The sequence below is a fragment of the Saccopteryx leptura genome, chromosome 2, assembly GCF_036850995.1.
Source record: "Saccopteryx leptura isolate mSacLep1 chromosome 2, mSacLep1_pri_phased_curated, whole genome shotgun sequence".
NCBI classification, from domain to species: domain Eukaryota; kingdom Metazoa; phylum Chordata; class Mammalia; order Chiroptera; family Emballonuridae; genus Saccopteryx; species Saccopteryx leptura.
The window spans coordinates 334,353,635-334,380,238 of NC_089504.1; the positions used below are offsets into that span (position 1 = coordinate 334,353,635).

The window sequence follows — 26,604 nt, forward strand, 5'->3', positions numbered from 1 at the left end:
TGGCTCATGCTTCAAACTTCTCTAAAATCTCTCAAAGAAGCAGCATCTATCCTCTGTATAGCCCATACCTCCTGCTAAGCGGCCCAGGCCTGGTACTAGCAGCTGCTAATCTTGGTTCACAGCATGGCTTCTCCTGGGCACCTCTAAGCCCAGCACAAGCGGCAGCCATCTGCACATTGCTCTGTAGCTTGTGCCAGGTGTCCCAGGCAGAGCACAGGCAGTGACTGACCTTGTATCTTCCAGAAGGTCCTGATAGATAGCCTCAGACCATGCCAGATTACAACCCTACCATCTCCACAAGGGACACACTCAGGAAGTAGGCTCAGTGAGCACCAAAGTCCCATTGAAGCAAATTCTGCTCCATAGGACTGACACCTGCACAACAGCTCCTTCACTATAGTTGCAGCCAGTCCTCAAAGCTCATCAGTCTGGGAGGCACTCTCTCCCAGTGATGCCAACAGCAATCAAGGATCAACTACAACAGGTCAGTGCACATAGTCCACATAGGTACCTGGTATGCCCAGCTCAGGTGACTGGGGAGGCTGTACCACTGGGCCCTATAGGAAGCTTACTACACAAGGCCACTCTATCAAGTCTGGGAGGCATAGAAGCTTTACTTAATACAGAGAAACAAACACAGGGAACCTAAAACATAGAAATAAAAACAGGGAAGCAGCCAGGGAATACAAAGACAAAGAAACATATCTCAAATGAGAGAACAGAATCTCTGGAAAAAGAACTAAAAAAATTAGAAATAAGCAATCTACTAGATACAGAATTCAAAGCACTGGTTATAAGGATGCTCAAGGAACTTAGTGAGAACTTTAACAAAAAAATAATAAGTGTAAAAAAGGACATAGAAACCATAAAAAAAGAACCAGTTAGAAATAAAGGGTACACTAACTAAAATGAAGAATAATTTACAGGAAATGAAGAGTAGAGTAAATTAAGCTGAGAATCAAATCAGCAATTTGGAATATTAGGAAGCAAAAAACAACCAATTAGAACAACAAAAAGAGCCTGACCAGGCGGTGGTGCAGTGGATAGAGCGTTGGACTGGGATGCAGAGGACCCAGGTTCGAGACCCCGAGGTAGCCAGCTTGAGCACGAGCTCATCTGGTTTGAGCAAAAGCCCAACAGCTTGGACTCAAGGTCGCTGGCTCCAGCAAGGGGTTACTCGGTCTGCTGAAGGCCCTCAGTCAAGGCACATATGAGAAAGCAATCAATGAACAACTAAGGTGTTGCAACACGCAATGAAAAACTAATGATTGATGCTTCTCATCTCTCTCCACTCCTGTCTATCTGTCCCTGTCTATCCCTCTCTCTGACTCACTCTCTCTCTGTAAAAAATAAATAAATAAAATTTTAAAAAAAAGAAGAAGAAGAAAGAAAAACAAAAAGAAATAAAGAATCCAAAACAATGAAGATAGTGTAAAGGGCCTCTGGGACAACTTCAGGCATACCAACATTTGCATTATGGGGGTGCCAGAAGGAGAAGAGAGAATGCAAGAAATTTAAAACCTCTTTGAAAAAATAATGATAAAAAACTTTTCCTAACCTGGTGAAGGAAATAGACATATAAGTCCAGGAAGCACAGAGAATCCCAAACAAGATAAATCTGAAGAAGCCCACACCAAGATGTGTCATAATTAAAATGCCAAAGTTTAGGCCCTGGCCGGTTGGCTCAGCGGTAGAGCGTCGGCCTGGCGTGCGGGGGACCCGGGTTCGATTCCCGGCCAGGGCACATAGGAGAAGCGCCCATTTGCTTCTCCACCCCCGCCCTCCCCTTCCTCTCTGTCTCTCTCTTCCCCTCCCGCAGCCAAGGCTCCATTAGAGCAAAAGATGGCCCAGGTGCTGGGGATGGCTCCTTGGTCTCTGCCCCAGGCACTAGAGTGGCTCTGGTCGCGGCAGAGTGACGCCCCGGAGGGGCAGAGCATCGCCCCCTGGTGGGCAGAGCGTCGCCCCTGGTGGGCATGCCGGGTGGATCCCGGTCGGGCGCATGCGGGAGTCTGTCTGACTGTCTCTCCCCGTTTCCAGCTTCAGAAAAATACAAAAAAAAAAAAAAAAAGCCAAAGTTTGAAGACAAAAAGAGAATCTTAAAAGCAGAGAGAGAGAAGCAGTTAGTTACCTACAAGGGAGATCCCATAAGACTGTCAGCTGATTTCTCAACAGAAACTTTGCAGGACAGAAGGGAATGGCAAGAAATATTCTAAGTGATGAAAAGCAAGGACCTATAACCAAGATTCTTCTACCCAGCAAAGCTATCATGTAGAATTGAAGGATATATAAAGAGCTTCCCAGATAAGAAAAGCTAAAAAAGTTCACCACCAAACCAGTATTACATGAAATGTTAAAGGATCTTTTTTTTAATAATTTTTTCATTGAACTGAGAGAAAGAGAGAGAGAGAGAGAGAGAGAGAGAGAGAGAGGAGAAGGGAAGAAAAAAGAAAGAGAGAGAGCATCAACTCATTGTTCCATTTAGTTGTACATTAATTGACTGCTTCTTGTGCATGCCCCGATCAGGTATTGAACCTGCAATCTCAGGGCACTGGGATGATGCTTTACCCACTGAGCCACCAGGGCAGCGCTAAAGGGTCTACTTTAAAAAGAAGAAGAAAAGCCTGACCAGTGGTGGCACAGTGGATAGAGCAATGACCTGGGACACTGAGGACTGAGGGTTGAACCCTGAGGTCACCAGCTTGAGCATGGGCTCATCTGGCTTGAGCACAGGGTCACCAGTTTGAGTGAGGAATCATAGACCTGATCTCAAGGTTGCTGGCTTGAGCCCAAGATTGCTGGTTTGAGCAAGGGGTCACTGGCTCAGCTTGAGCCCCTGAGTCAATGCACATATAAGAAATAATCAATGAACAACTAAAGTGAGCAACTACAAGTTGATGCTTCTCATCTTTCTCCCTTTCTGTCTGTCTGTGTCTCTGGAAAAAGAAGGAGAAGAAGAAATAATAAAGACCAAAAATATGGCCTGAACTATGTTGGTGCAGTGGATGGAACGTTGGCCTGGAGCACTGAGGTTACTGGTTTGAAATCCTGGGTTTGCCTGGTCAAGGCATGTAAGAATGATTCTTGCTCCCTCTCTCTCTCCTTTCTAAAATCAATAAATAAAATATTTCAATAAAGACAAAAAATATGAACAATAAAATGACAATAAATACATATCTATCAACAATTGAATCTAAAAAAACACACACAAAATAAACAAATAGGTAAAAACAGACTCATAGATAGGGAACATTTTCATGGTTGCCAGATGGGAGGGAGTTGGGGAGAAAGATGGAAAAGGTGAAGGAATTGAGAAGTACAAATTGGTTGTTACAGAATAGTCCTGGGGATATAAAGTGCAGCATAGGAAAATACTCAATAATATTATAATGACTATGTATACTGTCAGATGGGTACGAGACTTATCAGGATGATCACTGAGTAAGTTATATAATGTCTAATCACTGGTTGTACACCTAAAACTAATATGATATTTTATGTTAACTATAATTGAAAACTAAAAATTGATTAAAGAAAAATAAAAAAATAAAAAGGAATGTATGCAATTCTTGACAAATGTTAATCATTGTAAAGGCTTCATTTCACATTGCTTCAAATTTTGTTCATACAATAAGATGTTATAAATAGTTTATCATGAATGATTTCAAATTTGCATAATTTGAATGCTCATAAAACTTGGCCATTGTTTCTGAATCATACTCAGGCTCATTCATACCTTCTTGACACTATATATATGCTGTTTCCTCTATCAGGCATACTCCATGAATTTCTAGCACCTAGCACAGTGAATGGCAAAAATGTCATATCTATAGGTAGAAATAATAATTGCTGGTATAACAATGTCATTCTAGAACATTTGAAAAAAAGTTTTTAAACCCAGACATAATTTACAATGAATGTAAGATATGTCAAAACTCTTAAAATCAGAATCTGAAGTTCTCTGAGCAGAACAAGGGTTGGTTAAGCCCACATGGAGTATAGCAATGGCAGGGAAGGCAGAAGTGCTGATGTGGCCAGTGACCAACAGTCATATAGGTGTATGCCACAATCTGGAGGAAAATTATAATGAAGGGATATAAGCTCTTGTGGGCCCAGCAGGTCCCAGGATTCAGCATCTGAAAGCCTTGGTGGAGTCAGCTCCTGCTGGCTTCGCTTATCCCAGGGAGGCAGGAATTCGGGGCTAAGAGTAGGGATGAGAGTGGAAGGAGAGAAGTAGTACTCCCAAACTGCACCTGAGTCACCCGACCTCAGGAGTTTAGAATCTCAGGTATCCACAGGTAATAAATGTAAATGAGTTCAGTAAGCTAGATATAAAAAATAAATTAGGTGAGCCCTGTTGGCCTGTTTTCTCCCCGCCGGGCCTGTTGTGCCCATCACAGAACGATGGCCAACCTGATACCCTGAGGAGATCCTAACCTGTTTCCTGTTGGTTCTTTTATTGTTTCTCTTCACTTTTTTATTTTTATTTTTTTATTCATTTTAGAGAGGAGAGGGAGAGACAGAGAGAGAGAGAGAGAGAGAGAGAGAGAGAAGAGAGACAGAGAGAGAGAGAAGGGGGAAGGAGCTGGAAGCATCAACTCCCATATGTGCCTTGACCAGGCAAGCCCAGGGTTTCGAACCGGCAACCTCAGCATTTCCAGGTCGATGCTTTATCCACCACAGGTCAGGTGTTTCTCTTCACTTTTGATGAAGAAATGACTACCATGAGAAAACAACAATATATTTTTTTCAATATTTTCCAGTAAAGCCAACTACTCAGATTTGCATTCAAAATTTTCCAATTCTAAATACTGGCTCAACAGTGTTAAAACACCTCGCAAGCCAAACAATACCTCCAGGTGCCAAATTTGGCCCAGCAGGACACTGATGTGTGACCTAAATTTCTGCTGAACTATCAGGAGTGTGCGTATGTGTGCGTGTGTGTGTGTGTGTGTGTGTGTGAGAGAGAGAGAGAGAGAAGAAAGAAAGAGACAGAGACAAACAGAAAGGGAGGGGTGAGAAGCATCAACTCGTAGTTGTGGCACCTTAGTTGTTCATTGATTGCTTTCTCATATGTGCCTTGACTGGGGAGCTCCAGTTGAGTCAGTGACCCCTTGGTCAAGCCAGCAACCTTCGGTCTCAAGCCAGCGATCATGGGGTCATGTCTATGATCCCACACTCAAGCCAGAGACCCTGTGCTCAAGCCAGCCTCCTCGGGGTTTCGAATCTGGGTCCTCAGTGTCCCAGACCAATGCTCTATCCACTACACCACCACCTGGTCAGGCAGGAGGCTTTCTGACCAAAGCAAATCTCAGAGTTAATTGGGGCAACACTTAAATGTGAATGTTTCATAGAATTGCAGAATATTTGTGTTAGGGTCTAGTCCAGACTTCCACCCAACATAAAAATTTGGTCTTTGCCATCAAAGTAGAAGTGGTTGGCCAACATATGTCAAAGACTGGTGGACAGCAAAGGACGGGGTCACAGGATTGCCTGTTTGCTTTAAATGGGGTAGCCTCATGGAAGCAATAGGCAGAGGCATATCTGCAATGGCAGTTGATGCCACTTCCTAGGATTTATAAAGATTTTCTTTTCTATTATTGTGGATTTTATACTAGAATTCTGTTTCTGGTTGCTTTGTTTCATGAGGTATAACAGGCCCCCCCAAAAAAAATTTCTGGATGGACTTAGAGCAGCAATTTTCAACCTTTCTCGTCTCATGGCATGCAAACTATTTACCAAAACTCTGCAGCACACCAATATTGGCAGTCTGACCCCCAAAAAGGTATAATTTTGATTCATTCACATCTTTGGCTATGTTATGTTGACTACTGTCATTTTTTTTATTTGACAATCTAAGGGAAAAGAGGTCAGTGCCCCTGACTAAATAGTCAGGTATTACATGTTTTAAAAATTCTTGCTGCACACTGATTGAAAACCACTGAATTAGAGGGGTAGGTCCTAAGAATTTTATTCTTAGAGAAATATTTTCCTGGGTGAGTCATTTGGGGTAAAACCTGCTAGGAAACCAGTTTTTTTCTCCATCTCCTCTTTGTGCCCACATGAGGGTTGAGTGCGTGGGTGTGAGTTGGTAGGTGGAAAGCTGGTACAAAGGGTGTCACTCTGACAATGAGGGCAGAGCAAAGACTGGCATGGTGATGATGAAAGGAATCTCTGATAATGGGGTGGAGACGTGTAATCATCAGCACGTAGAGGGTAGCTGCGGCTGCAAAACTGGTCCCCTCAACTTCCCCAGTGATTCATTCCATCCCTCTTTTCCCGGGCTCTTATTCTAGCAATATATTTAGTATCATATAGTATATTGAATCTCTCATTTGTTCTGGTTCCTGCTTTTCTTCCTCTAGGGAGACATGGTTTCCTTTTCTTCGAAAAGAGTAGTCCTGATATTTCCTTTCCTCTCAACTTACTGTAGTGTGGCTTCTGCCAACCCTGCCCCTCCATGGAAGCTGCCCCCTCTAAGGTCACCTCTTACCCAGTTTGCCAAACTTAATCTTACTTTTCTAAAGCTTTCAGTTCCAGTGACCATCTTCTCCTTACCTTCCCGAGATTCCAGAACATAACTCTCCAGGTCTTCTACCTCTCTGACCGCTGTACCCTTTTCTCAGGCCCTTTGCCTTCATCCGGTTTTTGTTACTCTTTCCAGGTCTAATGCTACCCCCATGTGGCATCTTTGTAAGAAGTAGTAAAAGGTACACCATACTGACTAGGCACAGCCCGGACCAGGGTACATGGCTTGGCAAGCAGACCTTGAACTGGGTTTCAGGCCCTGTTCACCCCACTCAGCCTGGCACCCTTGTGCTGTGAACACCCTGTACAATTGCACGCAGCTGCCGGGGCTGCTATTCTCAGTCCTCATCTTTTTTTTTTTTTTTTTTGCTTTACTCTCTTACCCTCTGCAAACTTGTTGCTTTCATTGTTCCAAGACCTCTGTGTCCTACTTAATCTCTATTTTAATTTTTATTTATTTATTTATTTATTTATTTTTAGAGACAAAGCGAGAGTCAGAGAGAGGGATAGATAGGGACAGACAGACAGGAAATGAAGAGAGATGAGAAGCATCAAACATCAATTTTTTGTTGCAACACCTTAGTTGTTCATTGATTGCTTTCTCATATGTGCCTTGACCATGGGCCTTCAGCAGACCGAGTAACCCCTTGCTCAAGCCAGCGACCTTGGATCCAAGCTGGTGAGCTTTTTTGCTCACACCACATGAGCCCGTTCTCAAGATGGTGACCTCGGGGTCTCAAACCTAGGTCTTCCGCATCCCAGTCCCACACTCTATCCACTGCACCACTGCCTGGTCAAGCTCTAGACACCTTTTTAATTGGCCTCCTGGACTTCTCTTCCTGGGTGTCCTGAGAGAACTCTGAACTTGCCAAGGCCCAAAGTGAATTCATTATCTGCTCATTCACATACTCCCAAACATGCCTATTTTTCTGTATTCCTTCTGTTGGTGGATGATATCTCACCATCCATCCTGTCATTCAACTGAAAACCCCCAGATTTTAAGACTGGGGTCCTCTCCACAGTTTAAGACTTTTTTTAAAATTTTTATTAATTTTAATGGGGTGACATTAATAAATCAGGGTACATATATTCAAAGAAAACATGTCCAGGTTATCTTGAGTTTAAGACTTTTGTCATTTCCCAAAGGGACTACTGGCACAGCCTTCTCACTAGTTTCCCTATCTCTAAAATCTTTCTCCTCCCACTGCTGTTGGGAGGATGCAGATAAAACCTTTCATATCCTCACCTAAACCTACCTTTCCAGTCCTATACCTTGCCCCTGATCTCAACACCTTCCTTGCTCTTAACCACATCAAACTATGAGGCACAGTTTCTTGAACATGATTTCGTCATGTGCTTTAATTCCTCTGTGCCTTTGCTAGAGGCTTATACGCCTTTCTTCTGGGGTGTTTTTTTTTTCCTTGTAAAAGCTCATCCATTCTTTAAGATTATACTTACTTCTCACCTCTTTTTTCAGGCACCTGTAGCCCTAATTAACGGCTATTCCTTACTGTTTCTACAGCACTACTTGTATGCTAGTACAGGTTGTCTAAAGTTATTGCATTCATTTCTATTACATTGTGAATTTCTTAAGGGCAAGATAAGGCTTTGTTAGTCTCCATATCATCAACAGCTTACCCGGTGCCTGGTATACAGCAGATATTGAATAAAATGTTATTAGTTGAATTGGACAGTGTAAAGCCAGTATACACAGCCATCTTCACAGCCACTGGCCCATGTAGGTTCGCATTGGATTCAGACAGAGGGTAATGAAACAACTGAGCCACGAACTGGAGGGCCATTATCTTTCATCCTAGCTTGCACCCGGAGGGCAAGTAAAAACACACACTGGGCTCCAAAACCCACTCATTCAGCACTCACAAAGCTACCGACTTATCTGAGTTTCCTAGAATCAAAGGGTTCTAGCTCACTAGTCTCATTCTCCTTTGTTCCCCATCTCCTCTCTACACAAACTGCACTAACTGGCTTCTATTTCAGCACTCCACCATCTTGGCTGCCTCTCCTCTCCTCCACGTGGTCTTACTCTGCTCTCCAACCTGCTCTCTGCTCTAATGCTAATCTCAGGAACCGAGAGAGCAAGCTCCTGGTCTGCCCCATTTTATAGTGCAGAAATCAAAACCTTTAATCAATATACAAAATAGAGAAGTCTCTAATACAAAGTCACTTATCTGAGGCATGATGTGATTGCACCACCCCACATCAAAAAGGGTGGAAAAGGCTTAGTCCTAAAACCAAGCCCCAGGCTACAAGGATCCTGCCTGCCCACAGCCTGCCCCCAACACACATTAATATCACCTGGGCGAGCCTGACCAGGCGGTGGCGCAGTGGATAGAGCATCAGACTGGGATGCAGAAGACCCAGGTTCGAGACCCTGAGGTCTCCAGCTTGAGCGTGGGCTCATCTGGTTTGAGCAAAAATTCACCAGCTTGGACCCAAGGTCGCTGGCTCCAGCAAGGGGTTACTCGGTCTGCTGAAGGCCCGTGGTCAAGGCACATATGAGAAAGCAATCAATGAACAACTAAGGTGTTGCAATGTGCAACGAAAAAACTAATGATTGATGCTTCTCATCTCTCCGTTCCTGTCTGTCTGTCCCTATCTCTCCCTCACTCTGACTCTCTCTCTGTCTCTGTAAAAAAAATAATAAAATAAAATAATATCACCTAGGCGATGGGCTTCCATGTGGGCAGCGCCATCCTTAACAAAGTGGGCATAATATATTTTATCTGCCCAACAGACAGAATGCTTGAATATCATTTTGTGAAAGAACCAATGATTTCTTTCAGTGTAATTTTCAGCCTGAGATAAGTAGATCTCAAAACAGAACAGTTACTGAGCCCTGTTGGAGATATTTGCTATGTCACATCCCTCAAACATTAGCTAAGGTCTCTCTAGGGACATAGAGGTTGATTTCTCAAATGATGGATTGGTGTCTGGGTATCAATTTTTCCAGATATTAGAGTTCCTTAGAACTAGGGTCTAGATTCTAGGTTCCACAAAAAGACTCTCACTGTTGTGAACAGCAGAGTAAGGGTTTTCTGTGATAAGGAAGAATACATGTATCTGTTTTATCACCTATGGGTCCCACCCCAGTAGCTCACTACGGGTTAAGATTTCAGGGCACTGAGGCTGGTGGCGCAGTGGATAGAATACTGGACTGGGACCCAGAGGACCCAGGTTCGAAACTCTGAGGTTGACCGGCTTTAGCACGGGCTCACTAGTTTGAGTGTGGGATCATAGATGTGACCCCATGGTCGCTGGCTTGAGCCCAAAGGTCCCAGGCTTGAAGCCCAAGGTCACTGGTTTGAGCAAGGAGTCACTTGCTCTGCTGCAGCCCCCAAGTCAAGGCACATATGAGAAAGCAATCAATGAACAACTAAGGTGCTGCAACAGAAGACTTGATGCTTCTCATTTGTCTCCCTGTCTATACCTATCTGTCCCTCTCTCTGTCCCTGCCTCAGTCGCGAAAAAAGGAAAAAGAAAAGGATTTTAGGGCACAAAACACAATATAAAAGGACTTCACAATCTCAAAATCTTGGAAAACAGCTGAGTTATCTTAATAGCTTGGGGGCTGAGCGCGGCAGGGATTCATTTGTAGGTTTTGTAGAGCGTCTGGCAAAACAGCGTCGTTTGCAAAACACCATTGATGCTTAAGGCTGCCCTCTGTCACTCCCTTTAGTTAAACCCCACAGTACATGCTGGGCTAAGTAGGAGACCCTTACCAATTCCATGAAGCCCAGAATGGGTAGTTTTCCTGAAATTTGCATATGGGGTATTTGTAGAACTGTGGTAGTAACTTCTGAGAGGGTGGGGAAGAACTTGGTACCAATTTCCCCTCAAATACAAGAACTTGGTTCTGACTAGAAAGAACCCAAGCAACAAGTTGCCACTGAAAATGCAGTGATGGGTCAGCAAAGGACGCCTCCATATAGGAAGAGCCTTTGGGTGCATCTTTTGTGGTGAGTCGTCCTAAGCCCTGTACTTAATATGCGGCCCCTCTACTTCGTCCTACGCTACGCCTTTTGGATTCTTTAAAGGCTTAATAGAGTCAATGTCCTAAAGCGAGAATATTCGGGCTTTGGACCAGCACAGAACTTCTCAGGTTCCCCACTGGAGCTGGCCTGTTCCTAGTACGGTGCCCCCGTGGCCTGGAAGTGGCATCACAGCTGGCCCAGGGCGCCGACGCCGCCCGGGTACTGTGGGCAGCGGAGAGGCTGCGGGGGCCACCCGGGCGGGGACGCCAGCAAGACAGACCACGTCAGCGAGCCCGCCCCCGTCAGTCCGCCCCAGAGCGCCGCGGGCCCCGCCGGCGCTGACTCAGCAACGCGAGGGAGGGAGTTTTGTCCCTCCACGGACCCCGTTTCTCTCGGCCTCAGCACTCCTCCGCCTCCCAGCACGTTTCCTCTTTCCGGCGCTCCGGGTGCCAGAGGCAGGTCGGAAGTCTTAGGCAGTGATCCACCGTGCAACCTGGTTGCTCGCCTGAGGACCCCGAAAACTACCATTCTCCAACCGGGCAGCTTGGGCGCCATGAACAGCGCGGGTGAGGCGCCGCTCTTCCCCGCCGGGACCTCTCTCGTTGGCGCCGCTGCGCGCCGGAGGACCGGCAGCAGGGCAGGGCCGGGGCTGGGACCTGGGGGGATGGCGGAGATGGAGCGCTTTGGGCGGGCTAGAGCGGCCTAGGGAAAGACAGCATAGGGGGCGGGGGGCGGAGGACGCCGGTAAAGGGCTTCTCCACTACCACAGTCATCTCAGGATGCTATTACAAAGTTAAGAGCCAAGGTACGGGAGTCCTGGATTATCCTTCTTCAACCCCTTTTTGGTGTTGTAATCCCATTTGGTCTTCCAACAGGACTAAATTCGGAGAAAGTAGCTGCTCTGATTCAGAAACTGAATTCTGACCCTCAGTTCGTGCTTGCCCAGAATGTCGGGACCACCCACGACCTGCTGGACATCTGTCTGAAGAGGGCCACAGTGCAGAGGGCTCAGCATGTGTTCCAGCACGTTGTGCCTCAGGAAGGCAAGCCAGTCACCAACCAGAAGTGCTCAGGTGAACTTTTAAAACTTCCTGCACACTTTACTTGACCTCCTGACTGTCCTGTTTTAAGAAGAGTCTAGGGGAGCAGAGGTTTGTATTGAAAGAACTGGTGGTAAATTCCTGGAGAATAGGCCCAAGTAAAGGCAGGTTCGAGAACATTACTTTGTGATTTTTTTTTTGGTGCTCTATGGCTTGTTAGTGTATTTTATTTGAGCCCTAAAGTGACACACCCATGGTTATCTGTTTGAATGTAATACACTGTACTACTCTGTGCTGAATTTAAGTGATTGTATGCATCCCCGTGTCTTGGACATATATGCTCTTAGTACAAAACAGACCACGCAAAAACATTCATTTCCTAGAGGACTCCCTAACATTGCATTAAAGGTCATATCAAGTGTATAAAATGAAAAAGACACCATGTAATCTCATCAACATGCCAACAAATGTTACTTTTAAATATACTTAGTGGTTGCAACTTGGGCAAATGTTGGCTCAGTTACCAGTTTACAATACAGAAAACCATTTAGTTCTCCTGTCTTACTGGTCAGGAGCTCTCGTTTTCCTGTCTGCTATCTAGAACCACTGTCAGAAAAACAGCCACAGTGAAAGGAATCTAAATGAGAAGGACATTCTCATGATAAAATTTTACTGAATGGAAGTTTTAAGGCTATTTGAAAACAATTCCCAATCTTTGTTATTTTGACAAATTAGTGCTTGCTTAGAGCCAGTAAGAACTCAAACTGTACATTTAACATGGATATATTTTATTACATGTAAATTATACCTCCATAAAGTTGACTTTTAAATTTTAAGGGAAAAATTAGGACCTTAAAGTAATGAATACGTATTTTGCTGCAATAGGAGGTGCTTCGGTGGTATGGACTATCAAGCTACAAATTATATAGTTAGTAATGTAACATTGGCCCTACATAATTTAGATTGCAGTGACCTCTTAGGGAAAAGCCTGGAAATGTTTATTTGGAAGAGAACAGGTCTTATATATTCTGTAGTGTCACTTTTACACATGAGTTATATAATTTATTTTCATGCAGTTTTTACATTAACAGTTCATGCAGATTCCCACAATGGAAAATAATATAGTAGATATGAGAAAGGTGGTGTACAGATAAACACAAGGTAAAGATGAGGTATACCAACTCAGTAATGACTCATGAAAACACTATAGTTACTTACTTTTATTATTATTATTTTCTTGTTATAAAGTCACTTGTTCAATGAAGAATATTTGCAAAATACCAACAGGTAAATATTTTTTTCTGTTAGGTCTTTGTTCTGTGTGAGTGGGTAACATGGATGGATCCTCAAATATTGTTAGGTAGTCGACCTACCTTTTTTACTTACTGGTATATTGTGAACATATTTTCATATTAGTAAAAGTTATTCTCAAATAAAAGTCATTTTTCCCCCTCTGAATTTTCCTCAGAAAAGAGTTACTCCATATTTGAGGCCTTACAAAGACTTCCATAGTGAGCACTCGCAGTTTATTTATTTTGAAGCAAAGCACAATTTTATAAAGACATTACTCTAAAATGACATCCATTCATGCTGGTTCTGGATGCTTATAGAGATCAATTGATTGAATCCATTCTTAAAAATTTGAGCTCAGTATATTCCTGGATATTGTAAAATAGGCCTTCTGAAATAAAGATCGCGTAAGTCAGTACAGGAAATGATGACATTAGAGTTTGTGATTCACTAACAGAACAAATGAATGTGATTGTATAGTTCAGGTGTGGCATTAAATGTTTAGGGGTAGCATCATGCATGGATTCAAAAATTGCATCTAGTATGTGATCCAGACATATACTAGGTGGAAGAAAAATGATATGTTCTGATTGAAAGAATAGATCTTATCATGGCAAAGGCTCTGGTGCCAAGATGCATGCGGTATTTTAGTTCTCATTGTGAGAAGGGAGATTTACTTATGTTAGGGTTACCTTATATTGAAGCATATACTGTATATTCCAGATTAAATGGTAGGGTCTTTTTAAAGCTTTGATCACGTACTGCTAAATTGCCCTCAGATATTTAGTACCTGTTTAGATTACTATCCAAAGTATATCATAATGCTGTTTCCCCAAGTCCTTGCCGGTATTAGGCACTATAAAATTTTTAAAATTATAAATTAAAAAAAAATGTTTTCCCACTTAACAGGTGTCTTATCATGAACTTAAATTTTTTTTTGGTCACCACTTGTATTTTTTGGCCATTAAATTATCTATTTATGATCTCTGCTCATGTTTCTTTATCAGTATTTCAAATGTGATTTTCTTAGGTGGTATGTAAAAGATTCTTTATATGATATGTAGGGATTTTTTTATATGTTAAGAATATTAGCCTGACTAGTGGTGGTGCAGTGGATAGAGCATCAACCTGGGACATGGAGGGTCCCAGGCTCAAAACCCCAAGGTTCCTGACTTGAGCCCAAGCTCATCCAGCTTGAGCATGGGGTCGCTGGCTTGAGCCCCAAGGTTGCTGGCTTGAGCAAGGGGTCACTGGCTCAGCTTGAGCCCCCCAGTCAAGGCATGTGAGAAGCTATCATTGAACAACTAAAGTTATGCAACTGTGAGTTGATACTTCTCTCTCCCTTCCTGTCCGTCTGACTGTCTTTGTATCTCTCTGACTAAAAAAAAAGAATATTATACCTTTGCATAATTACATAGTACAAATAGTAATCATTACTTGTTATTTTTTTTTAAAGCTTTCCTCTTTTTCTGATGTAGTCTTAAGTTGTCCAAGATATTGTCATGGGTTCATTGTTGGGAAATACAATGTAATCTGTGTGAACACACATTATAATTTCCTTGTTTGCTTTCTTGTTTCAGGGCGATGCTGGATCTTTTCTTGTCTGAACGTTATGAGACTTCCATTCATGAAAAAATTAAATGTTGAAGAATTTGAGTTTAGCCAATCTTACCTCTTTTTCTGGGACAAGGTATGGGACTGATCTTGAGAGTCTTTATTTTATTATGAACCTTAAGAGGGACTGTCTCTTTATTTCTTTTCAAGTTGTAGTCCTACTTCTGTTTGTAGATGTGGCAACATTTATTCTGATTTCCACAGTATCCAAAGTTGACTTTTTCAAATGCAGAACTGGTTTGGTTGGTAGGTAGCTAGGTTTGAGAGAGAGAGGGAGAGAGAAGGAGGGAGAGAGAGACCAGAAGGGAGAGAGATGAGAAGCATCAACTTGTTCTGGCACTTTAGTTGTTCATTGATTGCTTTTTCATATGTACCTTGATTGAGGGGCGCCAGCTGAGCCAGTGATCTCTTGCTCAAGCCAGTGACCTTGGGCTTTAAGCAGGCAACCTTTAGGCTCAAGCCAGCGACCATGGCGTCATATCTATGATCCCATGCTCAAGCTGGTGACCCTGCACTCAAGCTGGTGAGCCCACGCTTAGGCCGGCAACCTCGAGGTTTCAATCCTGGGTCCTCAGCGTCCCAGGTCGACACCCTATCCACTGCACCACCGCCTGGTCAGCCGGTAGGTGGCTGGGTTTTGCAATGAAATAATAAAGTCTGTTTCCTTGTTCTTTCTTATTTAAATTTTGTTATTTTGTTTTCAATAATTTCTTTTAGCTTTTTTATTTTGGTTATTTGGTTTTTCTGGGACCTAATTCCCCTTCTCTGGGTAATACTTAACTGAAAACAGTATATTTTATTCAATTTTTTAACTCTTTAATGTATATTATGTAAGTGTCTATTAGATGTTTATTGATTGAAGGCTTTAAATACCAGATTTTATTTTCTTTTTTCTTTCTTTTTTTTTGTATTTTTCTGAAGTTGGAAATGGCGAGGCAGTCAGACAGACAGATTCCCACATGCGCCCGACCGGGATCCACCTGGCATGCCCACCAGGGAGCAATGCTCTGTTGCAACCAGAGCCATTCTAGCACCTGAGGCAGAGGCCATGGAGCCATCCTCAGCGCCCTGGCCAACTTTGCTCCAATGGAGCCTCAGCTGCGGGAGGGGAAGAGAGAGACAGAAAGGAAGAAGAGGGGGAGGGGTGGAGAAGCAGATGGGTGCTTCTCCTGTGTGCCCTGGCTGGGAATCGAACCCAGGACTCCTGCACGCCAGGCCAACACTCTACTTCTGAGCCAACCGGCCAGGGCCCAGATTTTATTTTCAAAATAAAGCAATGTCTTGTTTCAGATAAAATATCAGAATATGTACACACAAATATGAGAAGAAACTAAATATTTTTATGAGGCTAGATACTGATATTTAGTTACCTAATTTAGTTTAAAAATACCTACTATATACATCTGAAACTAATATAATGTCAATTATGCCTCAATAAAAAAAAGCAAATAAAACCCCACCTGAAACTAAAATGTCTATTATATGTATTCAAAAAAAGAAAACTAGTATGTTAGGTCTACAGTAGTTCTAAGACTCCTGTTTTGTTGATAATGCAAATAAAGGTATTAGCTCTCTCTTTTTTATTTTTATTTATTTTTATTTTTTTGTATTTTTCTGAAGCTGGAAACGGGGATAGACAGTCAGACAAACTCCCGCATGCGCCCGACCAGGATCCACCTGGCACGCCCACCAGGGGGCGATGCTCTGCCCACCAGGGGGTGATGCTCTGCCCCTCCGGGGCGTCGATCTGTCGCTACCAGAGCCACTCCAGCGCCTGGGGCAGAGGCCAAGGAGCCATCCTCAGCGCCCAGGCCATCTTTGCTCCAATGGAGCCTCGCTGCGGGAGGGGAAGAGAGAGACAGAGAGGAAGGAGAGGGGAAGGGGTGGAGAAGCAGATGGGCGCCTCTCCTGTGTGCCCTGGCCGGGAATCGAACCCGGGACTTCTGCATGCCAGGCCGACGCTCTACCACTGAGCCAACCGGCCAGGGCCTATCTCTTTTTTATTTTTTAACAGAGACAGAGAGTCAGAGAGAGGGATAGATAGACAGGAACGAAGAGAGATGAGAAGCATCAATCATTAGTTTTTCGTTGAGACACCTTAGTTGTTCATTGATTGCTTTATGAGAAAGCAATGTGCCTTGACTGTGGGGCTACAGCAGACCGAGTAACCCCTTGCTCAAGCCAGCGACCTTGGGATAAAGCTGGTGAGCTTTGCTCAAACCAGACGAGCCTGTGCTCAAGCTGGCGACCTCGGGGTCTTGAACCTGAGTCCTCCATATTCCAGTCCGATGGTCTATCCACTGCGCCACCGCCTGGTCAGACTCTCTTTTTTTTTTGTCAGGCAATCCCCAGGTTATGAATGAGATAGGTTCTGTAGGTTCTTAAGTTGAATTTCTTGTAAGTTGGAACAGGTACATTTACCTGGAACTTGGACAGATGTTTGTCTTAACATAGTATTTATTTTTTACCTTTCTCTGCATCTAAATGCATAAGCATTTTCAAATATAACCTTAAACAATCTTGGATTGTTAGGATGGGACTGGTGTTAGAGAGTCAGGATTTGATTCTGCTGCAGGAGTCAGTTTCCTAAAATGGGCATAAAGGAGGTTTGTACAGAGCTTTTCTTTTTCTCATGATAAATGGCTCTGTAGCATCTCAGGCCTTCAGTATCCATATGATAAACTTTGGTGAACCTTTCTGTATCAAGATCTTGCTCCTCTAACTTTGCCATTTCTGTTTCAATAAGACAAAGAGCGTCAGCTAACTCTTTAAAATTTATTTTTATTTTTTTAGTGAGAGAGATGCAGGAGCAGGGGGAGAGAGATGAGAAGCATCAACTCATAGTTGAGTCCCTTTAGTTCAATGACTGCTTCTCATAACGTGACTTGACCAGGGGCTCAAGCTGAGCCCATGACCCCTCACTCAAGCCAGCGACCTTGGGCTGAAGCTAGCAACTGTGGGATCATATTGATGATCTCAAGCCAGAGACCCTGCTCTCAAACTGGTGAGCCTATGTTCAAGCCAGATGAGCCTGTGCTCAAGCTGGCAACCTCGGGGTTTCAAACCTGAGACCTCAGCATCCCAGGTTGATGCTCTATCAATGGTACCACCACTGGTCAGGCATCTGTTAGCTCTTTTGTAGAAAACTTTTGGTTCTGGAGTTTCTAGGTCCCTGTTTTCTTCCCTAAATGCTACTGTAGTTCCATAAGGTGTTCATTGGTTAGTTCTTTGCCATGGGAGTTGAGTAACTCTGACCATAGAGTCTCTGGACTCATTTTCTCTAATGTCCAACTGCAGTTGATTACCAGTAGCCCTTAACGCTGCTCCGTTCGTAAGTACGAGTTGTATGTAGGTTGGATGTTTGTAACTTGGGGGGCTTACTATAATTGTATTTAACTTCTCTATTCTAGGTTGAACGCTGTTACTATTTCTTAAATGCTTTTGTGGACACTGCCCAGAAAAAGGAGCCTGAGGATGGAAGGCTGGTGCAATATTTGCTTACGAATCCTGCAAACGATGGTGGACAATGGGATATGCTTGTCAATGTTGTTGGTAAGAGCCTTTCTGTAATGGAAATGAAACAGCATGATTAAGCAAGGCTCTGTAGTTAGGCATAGGCTATTTCTTTGGTGGTTATGTACAGAGTAGAATTGGTCTCCCAGAATGGTACGTAGTTAGCCCTAAGAACTTTTATTTCACATTCTTACCTATAAAGTGCCTTTATTAAATGAGAGGTAAAGAGATATGTACTGTGAAGGGTGGGTTAAAAAAGAAAAGGTTGTATTAACTAGAACTAACTTTAATGCAAAAGCTTATTTCTTATGAATTGATATAATGAAGAAAGAAACACATTGAAACTGCAACTGTTTGAAAATGTCCTCATTCTAAAAAGTTGTCTTTTGAGAAAACCTGATTATGTTGAGCATTTTGCAAAATATGGTAGATAAAAAGAATAGAATTAAATCAAAGATAGATGGATAAATATGGAGATTAAATAACCTGTTTATCCTGACCTGTGGTGACGCAGTGGATAAAGCGTCAACCTAGAAACGCTGAGGTCGCCGGTTCAAAACCCTGGGCTTGCCTGGTCAAGGCACATATGGGAGTTGATGCTTTCTGCTTCTCCCCCCTTCTCTCTCTCTCTCTCCCCTCTCTATAATGAATAAATAAAATCTTAAAAAAATAAAAATAAAATAACCTGTTTAATTTTATAAAGCATAAAATTGTTAAGTTTTCTGAATTAGAACAACAAAATAGGGCCTAGTTTTTAAAGCAATAGCTATTTTTTCCAGGGTTCAGTGCTGGAGTTTACTTTTACCTTCTTGAACACTAAAATTTATTTTATTTTAGAAAAATATGGTGTTGTTCCTAAGAAGTGCTTCCCTGAATCTCATTCAACAGAGGCAACCAGAAGGATGAATGATATTCTGAATCACAAGGTACAGCATATGGAGCAGGTTTGGATGGAATTTACTGTACTTAGCTTAAAACTTCCAACTTACTTTCCAGGGGGATTTCTGAGCTTTTCAGTGTACACAGTTTATGTACAAGATTGCTAACCAGTGTCTCTCAAAAGCAATTGAGATTAGGGTTTTTTTTTTTAACTTTTCTCTTTTTATTTCTATTAAGTTTAATGTTTTCTTCTGGTAGTCAGGAAAGAAAGTTCTGTGTTCAGCTAATATGGAGAAGCACACTGGGTACTGTGCCTCTCACTTGGGTCTAGTGGAGGTGGGCTGGGAGGCTTTATATACTAATAAATCTACAAAGACAGAGGCTTCCCCACGCCACATCAGTGGAGTTTGTTCCTACACTAAAGATTTGATGTAGTCATTGAACTGCTTTTTATTGCTTCATTTGTCTTAATAAATCATCCTCTCTTCTTGATGTAACCCATTTCCCAAGGAGGACTATAAATCCTATAGGGATGTTTCTTTGTCAGCCAGACATCTTTTTTGAGAACTGGGAGTTGCTAGAGTTTGCTATCCTGATCTATGAGGCTACATGGGATCTGTCATCTCTGAGAGAAAGATTACATTTTAAAGTGCACTGTAGATGTATTTCCCCAATATTAGAAGTAGGTTATTTTTCCACTCAGGAAATGCTGGGATTCTTATCCACAGACTAATAGATCATTAATAGTATAGCACTGAGTTCTCTTTCAGACAAGAGCAAAATTCTCTTTAGCGTTGTGGTTAGATTTCACATTCACCTTTATCTTTGGCACTTCTAAAAATAGAAAATAACAAAAGTGAAAACTTTATTGGGGGATGGCATAGCCATGGTTCTAATGATTTGACAGAGAAATAGACAACCAATTAAAATTCTAAATCAAAATCTTTGAGAGTGCCTTAATGGCATAATCATCTTAAGTCTGCTGTTTATCCTAAGGATCACAGGCATTATGGAATTAGATGTTTTCCCCATACCCAGGCATGTATTGTCACAGAGGGTACTATCTGTTTCAGAGTAGAAGCTGTTCTTCTAGAAGTCTGGGAATAATCCATGATTTTTTCTTATTTATGAAAAGTGTTTTTAGTTCTATGTTCAAGTAGACTGGGGAAAAACACATTTGCTTTTATGAACTTTGCCCTGGGTCTTGGCTGAGATATACTTTAAAATAGAACTAGTATTGGTCTGTTAGGCTCATTTACATTTGAATTTGGGTAAATATTGTGGTTCTGACTAACTTTCTGTCATAGATGAGAGAATTCTGTATACGACTTCGGAACCTTGTATGCACTGGAGCAACCAAAGGAGAAATCTCAGATACACAGGATTCCATGATGGAGGAGGTAATAACAATTACTTGGATTTTTTTTCTCACCCTTCTAAAGAACTCTCAGAATATTCCCATCCATTAAATTGATTAAGAAGAATAGTCATTACAATAAATGTTGAATTGAAAACTTACTTATTTTACAGCTGTAAAAACAGGTATAGACTTGGCATTTTAGTATGGGACTTGTAGTTACTTCCATCTTCTAATTATGAGTTTAGTGATCTATATAATTCCATCTTCTAATTATGAGTTTAGTGATCTATATAATTCGTTGTCTTATTCACTTCATAAGTATTGAATACCTTCTCTGAGTTTGACACTGGATACAGAGATGATGAGGACAATCTCTACTCTCAAGGAGCTCAGTCTGTTGGGAAAACAAACACATGGATATTTATAAATCCTGTGTTAGAGATGTGTAAAAAAAGGATTTTGTGGTTGTCATAGAGGAAGGAGGGACTAATTCAGTCAGCTGAAGGTGTTGTGGGGAAGGTCTTTGAGCCAGCTCTTAAAAGAGCAGTAGGAATTTACCAGGTGGATAATAGGAAAGACTGTTCTAGACAAAAGGAATAGCATGAACAAAAGTGTAATTTTCAGAGAGTAGTGTAGCTGAAACTTTGTGTAAGTGTGATTGGGAGCAAATTAAGCTAGAAAGGCAGAGCTATGAGGGCTCTTAGGAGATACCAAGACTTTTGGCTTTATTCTGTAGGAATAAAGATGGGAAACTATTGATGGTTATATCAGTTAAAATAATGTATGTAAAATAATAATGTTGATGGTTGTATCAGAAAACATTTGGAGCCCTGGCCAGTTGCTCAGTGGATAGAGCATCAGCCGGTGTGTGAACATCCCAGGTTTGATTTCCTGTCAAGGCACACAGGAGAAGCTACCGTTTGCTTCTCCCCCTCCTCCTTCTCCCCCTTCTCTTCCTCTTCCCCTCCTGCAGCCAGTGACTTGATAGGTTCGAACATGGCCCAGGGCGCTGAGGATAGCTCAGTTGGTCTGGGCATGTCAGCCTCATGCCTTAAAAATAGCTCGGTGCTCAAGCATCAGCCATAGACGGGGTTGCCAGGTAGATCCTGGTTTGGGTGCATGCAGGAGTCTGCCTCCTTATCTTCCCCTCCTCCCACCTGAAAAAGAAAGAAGAAAAAGAAAACATTTTGGAAAAGCTAAAAAGCATAAACAAATCTAAATTAATATCATCTATAATCTAAAGGAGGAGAAGCAAATGGTTGCTTCTCCTGTATGCCCTGACTGGAACTCGAACCTGGGACTTCCACACAGTGCTCTACCATTGAGCCAACCAGCCAGGGCCTGTTTACTTTTTTTTTTTTTTTTTTTTTAATATTCTGGAGTGACATTGACTAACAAAATTATATAGGTTTCTGGGTGTAGTAGAAAAGAAATAGGTGGACAAGGATTTCAATTCTGGCTCTATCACTTAGCAGCTCTGATCTTGGGTAAAATACTTAACCTGTCTAAAATTCAGTTTGGGACTTAAAATATATTCCTTATTGGATTTTTGGTGGGAATCAAATAAAAAATTAAAAAGAATGCAAGGCGTAGCATATAGCAGTAGTTCAGTTAATGTTCTCTCTCCTTCCTGCTTGGAATGATTCTCTTGTTGAGGCTGTGTCTCTTGCATACATGATTATAGTAAGGGGGTAGGATGTAATGAGGATGAATTTTCTATAAACAGTTATGGAAAAGGACCCAGACAATATTTCTTGCAGATCATAGTCATCCTGTTGGCTTTTGATGTTTACTTTAATGATCTTTTAAATTTTTTTATTTTTTAAAGATTTTATTTATTCATTTGAGAGAGAGAGAGAGAGAGAGAGAGAGAGAGAGAGAAGGGAGACACAAGGGGGGAGGAGCAGGAAGCATCAACTCCCAACTCTCATATGTGCCTTGACCAGGCAAGCCCAGGGTTCCTAACCGGGGACCTCAGTGTTCCAGGTTGAGGTTTTGTCCACTGCACCACCACAGGTCAGGCCACTTTAATGATCTTTTAAAGCAGTGGTTCTCAACCTTTCTAATGCTGTGACCCCACAATACAGTTCCTCATGTTGCGGTGACCCCAAACCAAAAAATAATTTTGGTGGCTACTTCATAACTGTAATTTTGCTACAGTTATGATTCGGAATGTAAATACCTGATATGCATTATGTATTTTCTGATGGCTTTAGGCGACCCCGCCGGGGTCGCGACCCACAGGTTAAGAACTGCTGTTTTAAAGGATATAGCTAAGATCCACTCTTGTTCATGAGGTTGGCTGATATGAATTAGGGCAGATACGTATCACATATCTTTCCTCTCCTACTCGTACCTTGGAAAAATAGTAAGACACCATCATACCAAATATCGAGTATGGATGCTTTTTTTTTTTCCCCCGAGTATGGATGCTTTTAAGATTATTTACTTAATGATTCTGCCTAAACTGTTGACTACAGAATTATGTATGATAGGTTTTTAGATTTTACAATCTTCCAAAGGACTCCTCTTTATTGAACCCAACTCTTTGGTAATGAGAAGTGTAGCTATGGTTGTAAAGCCAAAGATTAGTACCTATGATATTCCTGACCTTGTAGGCATATCAAAATGATGTCTTACCAACAGCCATGAAGCTCTGAAAGCTTTGAATGGAAGGGGTTATATGCTTAAAGCATTCTTTCTGAGGGAAGAGAAGTACAGGTTGCTTGATAAGATGACAAGTCAAATCTGTTTTGGAAACGTTGTCACCTCTATTGCAATGTTTTCTCAGTGCAGCTACTCTTTTTTTTTTTTTAATTTATTGATTAATTTTAGAGAGAGACAGAAACATCAATCTGTTTCTGTATTACCCTGACCAGGGATCAAAATCAACCCAGTGGTTCTCAAAGTGTGCGCCAGGGCGCACTGGTGCACCCTAGAAGATTTCCAGTTGCGCCCTATGGTATTCAGAGAAATATGTGCCTGTTGGGGACCAGAAAACCAATAGGGTTTTTGGAGTTTAGATTTTTGGGGGACAGAGGTGTGGGGAATTGGCTGTAAACGGACAGTCTGCCCAACCCCCCACCTCACTTGCCTAATTAGGTTGCAAAAGGCTTTAAAGCTGTGGTGCTGGATTGTTTACACTCCCCCCATGTTCCCCCGGAAAGACTGGAAGCAAGTGTCTTCTGTCCTTTGTTTGGTGTAAAGTTAAGGTGATATGTATGGTGGGGGTTTTCTGTATTCAACACAATTAAGAGTAAAAAGAGGAATTCTCCAATGTATTGACGAGGAAATGAGTTTGCCTTTCAGATATATGCCCAAACATTGAAGAAATCACTAGGACACATCAGGCTCATGTTTCTCATAAACACAAGAATGAAAAAACTTAACACATTCGCACCAGGACCTGCCGAATTGACTAAATCTTACTAAGAATGTAAGATTTACTTACTATGAATCTATATATATAAAAAGATAACTTTTTTGTCATTTTTTATTTTTAACCCCTCTTTTTTATGAATTCTAAAAAGCATAACAAAAAATGTAGCATAAAAATGTTTTTAATGTCAGAATAAGTTTAATTTTGTCCTATTTATTTCATTTAATTACCATAAAAGCACGCTTGAACTTTATATTTTTTTCTTTAATATTTGACTTAATTATTATAACATTTCTCAGAAATTTGTATATAGTACGCCTACGATTACAATTATTCCTAGGATTTTAAATGCACCCGACTTCAAAAATTTTGAGAACCACTGTGTCAACCTCTGTGTATCTAGAGTAGACGATGCTCTACCCAACGAGCTATTCGGCCAGGGTGTGCATCTACTCTTTTTAGCCTCCAGATCACTTTAGGATTATTAATGTGTTCTACATCAAAGCTGTTAAAAACAACATAAAACAGACTAGAAATAATATTTTTCAGTGCCATGAAAAGATACAAGAAGCCATTATCATTTACTTAGGAAATTCTATAGCAGTGATTCTCAGTTCTTAAAAGCATTATATAGAGCGTCGGCCTGGCGTGCGGGGGACCCGGGTTCGATTCCCGGCCAGGACACATAGGAGAGGCACCCATTTGCTTCTCCACCCCCCCCCCCCTCCTTCCTCTCTGTCTCTCTCTTCCCCTCCCGCAGCTGAGGCTCCATTGGAGCAAAGATGGCCCGGGCACTAGGGATGGCTTCTTGGCCTCTGCCCCAGGCGCTAGAGTGGCTCTGGTCGTGGCAGAGCGGCGCCCCGGAGGGGCAGAGCATTGCCCCCTGGTGGGCAGAGCATCGCCCCTTGTGGGCATGCCGGGTGGTATCCCGGTCGGGCGCATGCAGGAGTCTGACTGTCTCTCCCTGTTTCCAGCTTCAGGAAAAAAAAAAAAAAAAAAGCATTATATAGTCCTAGACTTAGACCTAAAAAATTGATTCTCCTATGAAAAATCTAGTTATCTATAGCTTTATTTTTTATTTTAAAGATTTTTATTTAAAAATTTTCTTTTAATATCAAAAATATAAAAAAACATACAGTGAAAAGTCTTTTTTCAACCCTGTTTTCCATTTTCTGAGTTCCCACATACCCCAAATTAGTTTTATTAATTTGTTAATTCTACTACAAGTTAGTTATTTTTCCGTTTATTTTTTTATACAATCCAATACAAGTATATATTCTTTTCCCCCTCCTTTTGAGTCACAAATGTTAGTATATTAACAACATATCTTGGAAATCTTTCCATATTGATACATCAAGAACTTCTTGGCCTGACCTGTGGTGGCGCAATCGATAAAGCATAGACCTGGAACGCTGAGGTCACTGGTTTGAAACCTTGGCCTTGCCTGGTCAAGACACATATGGAAGTTGATGCTTCCTGCTCCTTTCCCCATTCTCTCTCTGTCTCTCTCTCCTCTCTAAAATGAATGAATGAATAAGAATTTCCACATTTTAAAAAATATTTGTATGGTATGCCATTGTTTGTATATACCATAAATAATTTAACTGATCCCTGTCAATGGACATTGTGGTTATTTTCAAACTTCTATTTTATACACTGCCATAAACAATCTTATACACAACATTTTGCATATGTGTGTGTGTACCTGTAGGTTATAATTCTAGAAGTAGAACTTTTTATTGAATTTATTGGGGTTATAATGGTTAATAAAATTCTATAGGTTTCAAGTCTACAGTTATATATTATATCACCTGTATATTGTATTGTGTGTTCACCACCCCAAATCCAGTCTCTCTCCATCACCATGTGTCCCTCTTCTGCCTCCTCTACCTCTCCCCATCTTCCTTTTCTTCCACCAGCACGAAATTTCTGATGGACTAACACCCGTCCACAGACTGGCAGTTGAAAACAACTGACAAGGAAAAGGAAAGAATTAGTGATGTCATGGTATCTTAAGGGGGGGGGCTTGCAGATATGAGAAGGCCTTTTGGTGGCTGGGGAGTGTGAGGGCACCAGTGTGTGGAAAGGGATATATGAGTGAGAGAAATAAAAGTCAAAGAAGCAAGGCACTGGAGGAGGGAAAGAATAGGTGTGATCTAAAGTAATGCTTTCAAACTTTAATGTGTGTATGAATCCCCTGGAGATCTTGTTAAAATGCAGGTTCAGTAGTTCTGGGTTGGACCTAGAGAGTTTTCAGTGTATTTCTTTGATTCAAACACCACTCTGAAAGTAGTCTCAAGGTCATCATTTGACTATTATAATCTATATGGAGCTCTGCAGATGAGCTCATTTTCTTTAACATCACAGAAAAAAGGGCACATATTTTTTAAATGTACTCTTAATATGTGTTTTCTTTGCCTGAAAATATATCTAATGCTTCCAGAAAGTATCTCCCTGCCTTCTTTTGCAGGCACAGTTGTTTTTGTTGTTTTAAAAACAGATCCGTGCCTTCCTTTCATTCCCCACCAGAAAGCAGTAGAGAGCCATCTTCTCCTCTTTCCCCTTTCTCTGCAGGTCTAGTCACCAAGGTCCCTACTCCTTCCCTCTGGTAACTAGCTCATTTACCGTCAACACTGAACTTGCTTCAAAGTTCAGCTGCTTTCTGTGACCACTTTTGTGTCCTTATGGCATTTCTACTCTGTGATCAGTAAGTCATTTTACCTTTGAGCCTCGTTTCTCCATCAATAAAACTAAGAAATTAGGGTAGATAATTTCTTAAGGACACTGTAGTTTTGCATTTTTATAATAGAAGTTACTAATCTTTATCTAGTGCTTTAGACTTTACTATGACTCTCAACCCAGGATTGTGTCTGCTTGTAGCTGGCTTTAAACTCTCTTTAATACCCTTTTAAGTATTTATGACTGTAACTATTCCATCCTGACTTTCTCTTCTCATTTGATGTCTCTCTGCTCGTTAACCCTGGGTATGGAAATTGACTCAATCCCACATCA

General features: G+C 41.8%; 1 protein-coding gene across 1 annotated transcript in view; it reads left to right on the forward strand.

The window, feature by feature from the left end:
• The first annotated feature begins 10,790 nt into the window (after nt 1-10,790).
• BLMH (bleomycin hydrolase) overlaps nt 10,791-26,604 on the forward strand; it is a 46,979-nt gene continuing 31,165 nt past the window's right edge. The window contains exons 1-6 of the mRNA XM_066363584.1: nt 10,791-11,083; nt 11,393-11,590; nt 14,428-14,537; nt 17,872-18,013; nt 18,812-18,900; nt 20,161-20,253. Coding sequence (XP_066219681.1) covers nt 11,071-11,083; nt 11,393-11,590; nt 14,428-14,537; nt 17,872-18,013; nt 18,812-18,900; nt 20,161-20,253 — 645 coding nt within the window. The 5' untranslated portion in view covers nt 10,791-11,070. The remainder of the gene's footprint in view (nt 11,084-11,392; nt 11,591-14,427; nt 14,538-17,871; nt 18,014-18,811; nt 18,901-20,160; nt 20,254-26,604) is intronic.